The sequence below is a fragment of the Diuraphis noxia genome, unplaced genomic scaffold (genome assembly GCF_037042655.1).
Source record: "Diuraphis noxia isolate RWA-SAM2 unplaced genomic scaffold, SU_Dnox_SAM2 contig0005, whole genome shotgun sequence".
Taxonomy (NCBI): domain Eukaryota; kingdom Metazoa; phylum Arthropoda; class Insecta; order Hemiptera; family Aphididae; genus Diuraphis; species Diuraphis noxia.
This window is the reverse complement of record NW_028301715.1, coordinates 45,592,994-45,602,390: the sequence shown is the minus strand read 5'-3', so window position 1 is coordinate 45,602,390 and position 9,397 is coordinate 45,592,994. Positions and strand designations below refer to the sequence as shown.

General features: G+C 30.4%; 1 protein-coding gene across 1 annotated transcript; it reads left to right on the top strand.

Moving 5' to 3' along the window:
- Positions 1 to 5,325: 5,325 nt before the first annotated feature.
- Positions 5,326 to 6,264, top strand: LOC107171427 (small ubiquitin-related modifier-like). Its single transcript, XM_015521669.2, has 2 exons — positions 5,326 to 5,550; positions 5,727 to 6,264. The coding sequence occupies exon 2, from the start codon at positions 5,730 to 5,732 to the stop codon at positions 6,147 to 6,149; it is 420 nt and encodes a 139-aa protein (XP_015377155.2). The 5' UTR covers positions 5,326 to 5,550; positions 5,727 to 5,729; the 3' UTR covers positions 6,150 to 6,264.
- Positions 6,265 to 9,397: the final 3,133 nt, after the last annotated feature.

Here is a 9,397-nt window from a genome sequence, read left to right as displayed (position 1 = left end):
TGTTTAAGAAACTTCCTACCAAAGGACTCGTCTTTATAACTTCCTTATTTAATTTTTTGTTACGTGTTGGACACTTTCCACAGAGCTGGAAGTTAGCAACTGTTATACTAATAAAAAAAACCTGGTAAGGATAAATCAAATCCTGATAAAGACCGATAAGTTTACTTACCTCCCTATCAAAAATTTTTGAAAAAGTTATTCATACGAGACTACAAAATTATTTGGACATCGCAGATGTTATCCCAAAATTTCAATTTGGGTTTAGAACCAACCACTCGACAGTACAACAGCTTTTTCGCATAACTGAACATATCAGTAATTCATTTGAAAAACATTGCTATACTGGTGCCGTATTTATAGACGTCTCAAAAGCGTTCGATAAAGTATGGCACAAAGGTCTTTTATACAAACTAAAATCTTTCAATACACCGAAGTACTTATTTGATATTATCAATTCCTTTCTAACAAATAGGCAATTCTCAGTTAGAATTAATGATAATTTCTCTGTCCCCCGGACCATATCTGCTGGTGTACCTCAAGCGTCCAAACTGGGACCTATATTGTTCAATATATTCATCTCTGATATACCACAGTCACCACGTACAGACATTGCACTATTTGCAGACGACACAACAATATACAGTGAATCCCGCAACGTTGAAGCGATAACAAACAACTTACAAGATCACCTAAATCTATTAGCAACATGGTGCAATAACTGGAAAATACACATAAACGCTTCAAAAAGCTCAGCAGTCATTTTTAGCTTACGTCGCTATTCCACTCCACCACCTCTAAGATTCGGCAACGATTCCATACCTTGGCAGTCTTCTGTCAAGTACCTTGGTGTCACGCTGGACAAGAGGTTAACCTGGCTTCTAAATTACAACAAGCATACCAGCGCCTCTCAATGCTATTTCCTATCCTAAACAAAAAATCAGTTATACAAAAAAAATGCTCAATATTAATTTACAAGCAATTATTACGCTCACTAATTACCTATGCTTGTCCTATCTGGGGAAACTGCTCAGTGACACACTTAAGAAAAATACAAATTTTCCAAAACAAAGTATTAAGAATAATAACAAACGCACCATGGTTCATACGCAACGAAAATCTACATAAAGACCTCCGAATCATAAAAATTCAAGATCATATAAAAGCTCTAGCAGAAAATTTCCATAGTTCACTCCAAAAATCAACTGGCTCAATACACTTCAACTTACACATACGTCCACCACCTCAAAGACTACTAAAACGCGGTCGCCCGCACGATCTTATTCGATAATGCTATTAAATAACTAGTCACTACTGTAATTATCGCTCTTAATTGTAATTGTAAATACTTATATCATGTTAAAATTAGTCAAAAAAAAATTATGTTATTTATCCATAGATGTAGATAGCCTTATAGGCTAGGAATGTCTTATTATAAAAAAAAATAAAAAAAAAAAATAATAAAAAAAATAGCATCCATTCTAATACAGAAATATGTTTCATAATATCTATATTCAAAATATCAAAATTTTGTTTTGCATATAATTGCATATTTTACCATTTTTTTAAAAAAAAGGGCATAATTTGTGTTTTTTTCTGTTTTTAAGCGCATATTTGACGGTTTTCGATGCAAAATTCTGAAAAACACTGTAATTACTAATTTTATATTTTACTGAATCTTATATAAGTTTGATTATCAGTATTTCACTTATTATCATTTATCGCTTATTCATTGTTGAGAATTCAATATGGTTATAGGTACCTATAAGGAGTAAAGGGTAGGTAGGTACCTACTTAAATAGAATTTTTGATAAGCCTCGTTAATTGTCACAGTCAAACTTATCTTAAAACTGCGAGCCATTAAAATTTTATTTTAGAGAAAAACAGTGGATTCAAAACAGTCAAATTTCGAAAGTACTTAATGGAGAACTTGAAATCATTGAGGGGATCGAAGAGGAATTAACAGCGGAGGATTTCGTCGTTTTTTTTAAAGTTAGGTTAGGTTAGGTTAGGTTAACCTCACCAATTACGTCTGTTGAAGTGGAGAGGAGTTTTCCCAGGTGGCTATTATTATTTAAATTATAATTAAATAATAATTAATTTAAATTAATTTTTAATTTATAAATTATAATACCTAATTTAAATAAATACAATTTTTTACATAGAAATTTTTTGTTCAATAGATTCAAAAACGTACCTATTAGCACCAAACAGACCAAGATTTACAGCGGAACATTTAAAACAAACTTTAATTATTCAATGCAACTCTTTTTAATTTTTTTTTAATTTTATTTAATTTTTTTCAGTTTATTCAATTTTTCTATAATAATAAATGTTTATTGAATTTTTTGTCCAAAAATTTCTTTATTTTAAGTGCATATTTTTCAAATTCTTCATGCACATTTAGCTGATTTTTAGTGCATAAGTTCATACAGATTTATATACATTTTTAGTGCATAAATATCCTAATTATAAGGTACGTATTTGTAATTTATTTTTGTATTATCTTTTATGCAAATATTAATATTGTTGTTTAGAATGTTTAAATAAATTTAAAAAGTCCAAATATGGTGATTTTATCGAGGTACTTAATTTAATTATTTTATTTATAATAGTTATAGGTAGTTTTATAAATAGATATAATAATTTCATGATAAAATTAGATTTAATAATAATATTAATCAACAAATCAAGTGAAAGTAAATATTATAATACTTAAATTCAATCCTTATATGAGTTATGACTACAATATAAATGTATATTTAATGATTTTAATGACTGAATGCTTATTATTAATAAGACTAAGCTTGTATTATGTGCAGTGTACAGAAGGTGGTTATTATGATTATAGTTCATAAAAAATGGAACAGCAAGGTATATAGAAAAAGTATGGTCGATCAAATATCAAGTCCAATGGGCTGTAGATTAATGGAAGAAATGAACTCTTAATACAGTGGTGGATATAGGGAGAAAGGGGTGTTCCCTCTCTGCAAATGTCGTACTTGTCCTAGTTTTAGCCTGTTTTCCACTGAAGTTCAGTTCTTTAGTATAGTAATGTAGTAAATTGTTTTGCTTGCACTTTTAGTCCCCCCCCCCCCCCCCAAAAAAAAAAAGAAAGTTTATCACTGGATCCGCCACTGACTTGAAATTAGTGCCGGAACAGCAGGATACCTAATAGAAGTATAAGTATTAATGAACAAAATATATATATAAATTTAAAAATGCGACGAGTGAGTACCACTTTTTTGGAAACTAGGTGTCGAGTAGGTCACCTAGTCACTGTAATCATATTAACAGTGCCATGGATGCGTTATAATATCTTATATGCGTATACCACTAATAATGTACTTATAGAGTTAAGTTCGGGTAAGGGAGGAAATTAATTATTCCTGAAAAATTTGATTTGGGGGTGGAGGGGTACTCTAAAGAAGAGTGATTCCGGCCCCTATTTAAATCAAGCACTGTGTGATCTAACCTAGAAACTTTGAGTGCTTTATTAATTATATATTAACTGTATGTATTATGTATTATTAATATTGTAATGAAAAGAGGGTGTAAGGTAAATTCAAGATTTTTAGCTAGGTATATGTCGTAAATCTAAAATGTTCTACTCACTTACTCAGTGCCGTTCCCAGGTTTTGCGAGGCACTGGACTTAAAATATTATTATGCTAAAATATTTGAAAATATTTTATTTACACGATGTATTATATTATTATATAAACGCGAGGCTCTGAGCGTGTGCCCCGTTGCCTTGCCCTCGGGACGGCACTGGTTCTACTTGAGAAATAGAGGCGTGAAGATGTCAAGTTCAGATTGAAGCAGAATATAGATAGCAGTACTATTTTCTATTTTTAAGAATATTTTCAGAACAGATATTATAAAATACATTTTCTAGACTGAAATAAAAGCTTTTGATTAAGGAGTAACGAAATAGTTGGCTAAATAGTAGATATAAAATTGCTTTAATAAAATAATAGCAGTGATTAGATTTAATATTTTCTGGAGTATTAAAATATGCGTATTTTCAATGAATAGATGAAGTACAATAAGGATATCTTTAGTGTAAACATTTTTGAAAGTGGAACATAAGGTAACTGATTGTATGAAATTTAATAGCTTTTTGTTCGATATAGAATTATAAGTAGGTTGAAAGGTTGAAACTTTAATGTTAGGGAGAATTGTATTTTATTGTACAGAATATGAAGAGAGAGAATTTCAAAATATCAAGTTGTACTGATACTGATGAAGGAATTGAGGGTTTGGTTCAGATCATAAACTTATTTTTAGAAATAATTAGGAGAAAAAGACAAAGATTACATGATTAGTATAATTAGCTTTGGATTGTGCTTAACACTTTGTTTTGTTCATAGTTAGGAAAATATTTATTAAATTGAGATAAGTACATAACGTTTATAGACTGAAACTGTATGAGCTAACTTTTTTTCTCATCTCATGAACTTCAAATTCGGAATTTTACTTTTACATTGATTACAATTTATCCTGGAATTTTTTAAGGTAAACTAAATACTAAACTGTAATATTTATTTTGTAAATCAAAAATTTAATCAAAATCTCCGCGAAAATCAAACAGGCTCGTTGAAATATTACCATGGTAACCGAACACCGAGTATACTATACCTTGGTATAAAACCATAGTCATAAATAAAAGATTTTTACCGTGGTCACGTATCGTATCTCTAGACCTATGCCTAGACCAGTAGAACAGTGTTTCTTAACGTCCCATGTTCCGCTTCCGCGGAACCCTAGGGTTGCTCAAAGCTTAAAATCGCAAGTGAGAGACCACCGGCCACCGGCGGCTGGTGCCTGGTGGCTGGTAGTCTAAAGATAATTTTCAAAGGGGTCCGTATGAAAAAAATATTATTTGGTATTCCGTGATATTAAAAAGGTTGAGAAACACTGACTGCTGTAGAGTACTAGATGTCAGATGCTGAATAAATATGGGACATCGGGAGTCTGTAGAAATATTTTTGTTGTACCCATTTCGTCAAAATAGTATCAATTTTAATGTATATTTAAGTACAATCTGTTATACAACATAACGATATGTTCCAGAATTATTTGGTTTGCCTATAATTTTACATAATTTAATAAAAATCATTGCGTCGCGTCTACCAGTCGTGCTAAAATAAATAATAATACGTCATATCGATTGATATTGAATGAAAAAAACAAACAAAAAACTTATGTTTGTTGATGTCCGCCATCTTTTATTTTGATAATAATATACACTATCAGGTAAACTATAATACCATGTGTTGTTACCGTTATTAAGCCAATGCTGAATAGTGAATGCCATTCGTTGTAACTTGTAACTCGCATGAACGTATAATAGAAATCGAAATTTCTTGTGGGATACCTAGTGTCGAATATTGAATATTCGACGTGTGCCGTGTGTCTATTTGACGTCGTGCTATACGAATTGCTGGGGCTGCAGCATCACGTCTGAATCAGTCTGAACGGCAGCTATAGAGTGTTGCGCTGAGACGACAACAACACCCGAGTTTGGAGGAGCGTCATCAAAACTTTGGTAGTGAGTATTAAAGGACTCGTTAGATTTTGGAGGGACACGTACATAATATATATTATACCTATAAACTAAATTGAAATAATTAGTTTGTAGGACTAAAAACATGTATATATTAGGCACGGGCGTATACCGTTGTAGTGGCGTGACGAGTAACAACTTGTCTTTGTTGGTATTTGTAGAAAATGTTAAGCGACGAGGAAACTCCGAATACAGAACCGTCCACTTCGGATACAACCAACGTAGCTACTGGCTCTGCAACCGAAGTCACAAATGATGATAACCAAGGCCAGAGTACGTCTGTGGCTGATCCAAATGCCGGTGCCCTGGAGGTGGCTGAAGACAAGACTGTAGCCAACGACGAGTATATCCGATTGCGTGTCATCACTAGTGACATGACCAATGAGGTGCACTTTCGTGTTAAAGCCGCCACAGCCTTGGTTCGCCTGAAACGCTCATACTGCAGCAAGTTGGGTTTTCAGGTGGGCGAGTTGCGTTTTGTGTTTGATGGTCATCGAATCACTGATGATGATACCCCAAAATCATTGGGTATGATAAATGATGATGTTATTGAAATATATCAAGAAAGAACTGGTGGTATGTGATGTGAACGTGTAAAGTTAATATTATTTAAAATTTAAAATTTAGGTTTTTTTTCTGAAGTGTCTTAAAATTTAATGATCATCACAAAATAAATATGTGTTAGTTTCAAACAATATATGTTAACGGTGGTATTTCAATAACCGAATTTCTAAATTCCACAAATAGAAAAAAAGTTTTCATTAGCAACATTAGTTTAATCGTTTAATGTACTCACTCCAAAATAAATTTCAGAATTGTTGACCAAGTTCAGACTTAACTTCTATATTAAGAATGTCAACTAGGTATAATTGTTGTCTTTAACAAAATTAAATATACTGAATGATTCAGAGTTTCTTCCTCGTTTATTGTGTTTACCTTGTGGTTTTTGGGAACTGTATATTATGCTGTAATTTATACCAATTTTATTTAAGTGAATTGTTGAATTATTGTACCAATAATGGAGTAGGCAATATCAATTGATATAGAATAATGCTATTTATATGGTTAAGTACTAAAAACTGCATATTAAAAAATTGTTTGTAAGTCCTTTTTGATCTATCACCGCATAATATATACATACATTTGTTTATTTTTTTAAACATCTTTCTATATTTGTAGATGCAATATTTCTATCCTACCATTCAATATTTGTTTAACCAATATGTTTACCAAATTATAAATAAATGCTTTTCTAAATTTATTTTCCTTATTTTAATTATAATGTATGCTATAGTGAACAATTTAATGTTATTTATTTTAAAAATATGTGATTTAATTTTTTTTTTAGATTATGACAATATTTTTTATACAAATATAAAAAGTCCATAAAAAACTTGTTTTAATTTATATTACTTATTTATAACCTGTGTGGTTTATTGACTTTAATTCACTTTTATTGATTATAAACTTTGAATCCTGGTCCAGAATTTTAGAAATCAAGTTCAAGAAATAATATATCATCTGATTATCAAAATGTTAGTAGATGTGTAATGAGTTTTTCCCAAAATTGTGTAATTGCATCAGATTGAAATTATTAAGATTACGAGTGACTCAAATGAGGATTTATTATTATATTGGAGACCTAAATAAAAATGTAAAAATGATTGCTAATAATTAATATGTTATCAATTTATCATGTTTGTATTATTTCTATTTTTATTGTAGATCACATTGTACTTGTTACTTGTAATATAATTGTGGTAAACTGCTTAATATGGAATCATCAGTTTCATATTGAAATAAAGAAAACATCAACATAACAAGACTTACAGCTTAGTTAAACCAAGCTAATTTAAAAATGAATAACTAGGTTCCTATATTATGTCCATTATGTATTTTATATTTTTGTGCATATTATTGTAAGATATTGTACAATATGTTTGAGTATAACCTGTTAAAAGAAATAGTGGAGCTTTTCCACTTAAACACACATATGTTGTTAACGCTTTCACAAATATAAATTTTGTTTAAAGTATCAATCTTTTCCCAGCCTAATGCCTATTCGTTCTTTAAAATTTATGAAAAAACATTTGATTTTGTCATGAAGTTAATTGAAATCGACTTTCTTACATTTTAAAATTAACTTATTTAGTTAGATGTTATTAAGAGGATGCAGGGACGCCCGGAGGGAGGGGCCAGTGGGGGCCATTGCCCCTCCTGAGATTTTTTGTGTCACTTACGAAATTGGAAGTTTTTTTACATAAAGTTGATCTTGAGCAACTATTCGACAATCCTTGTATCTAACAAGTCATATAGGAGGTATTTAATCGCAATAACGATTATTTTCAATACTTTTGGCTGGTTAGGCGTAATTGCCGAAATCTTGTATGAAAAACATAAAAAAAATTTTGTTTGCCCCCCCTGAGCTGCATCTCTGCGGGCGTGCCTGAGAGGATGTATTTGTTTTCTCTCTCTGGCCCACTTGCTATATAGACAAAACACATTAACATTGAATCGTTTTTCTATGTTTTTATGTTATCTTAGAGTAAAATCAATATCACCGATTACTAAAAAGATAGAGAATAATATTTTTGAGGGAATAACATTTCATATTATATTTTGTATTCGACTTTCAAAATAAACGAAAAAATGTTGTAAATTTAAATGATGTTTAAATTGTTTTGAAACAATATTTAGACAAAAATGTGCTGACATCCTCTTAACATTAATTTTTTTAATTATTAATCATTTAAAGTATCTAAATTTTTTAAATTTAATTAGATATAATTTGCTACCAGGAGTTTTCATCAAATGATTGATGACCACAGAATTATTTCAACCAGAAAGTGTTGCCAGACAAGTAAAATTTTTTAATAAGTCAATACGTTCATTACTATAGAAATTATCAGAATCTATTACATGGAGCAAGCGATGAAACGGACTAGTTATTAATTCGATACATATTTTAAGCAGGCTAAATTATCATTATTAAGAGTATGTAACAGTGATATTTGTCGTCTCCATCTTACCAGTGCGTAATATAGCAAATTTACGCTCAACAGAACACTTGTAGCTCCTTTAGTTTAAAAATTACAGTGAATCGACCTATTATGAAACTTGATGGTAAGAACATTATCAGTGTTTGTACGTTGGTTTTTTCGATAATTCAATTTTTAAGTGAGTTATGAGCATTTTTAATGTACTGCTTATTATATGCCCATAACTCAATTAAAAATTGAATTATCGTAAAAAACCAACGTACAAACACAGATAATGTTCTTACCATCAAGTTTCATAATAGGTCGATTCACTAATAATTTTTAAACTAAAGGAGCTACAAGTGTTCTGCTGAGTGTAAATTTGCTATATTACACACTGGTAAGACGGAGACAACAAATACCACTGTTACGTACTCTTAAGGATTTGTTAAGTGACAATGAAAAATGACACTTATTTGGGATGTATGTATGTATGTATTTCAAACTATTATAATAATATATATTTTCTTCTAACATTTTTGTTATTTATAAATCTAATGCATAAATTCCCAAATTTTATTTTTAACTACTTATGTTTCATAGGAGAACAATGTGCCACATACTTCCTGCATGATTTCATCTTTCACAGGGCAGAGAAAAGAATAATATTGTTTTGCATTGCTAAGTTTAAATAACTGTATTCAAAGGGTTAAAATATCATCCAATTTGATTAAATTTCTTTGTTTAATTAGAAGAAAATCACTCACCAGCTGATGTCAATGGTGTTTTGATATATACGACAACAGTATTCATAGGTTTAAAAAGTTTGGAGATTTCTGTTCTAAATCAAGGAA

Bases quoted from the DNA above. Each gene is read 5' to 3' on its own strand.
- LOC107171427 (XM_015521669.2), top strand. From the start codon at position 5,730: ATGTTAAGCGACGAGGAAACTCCGAATACAGAACCGTCCACTTCGGAT.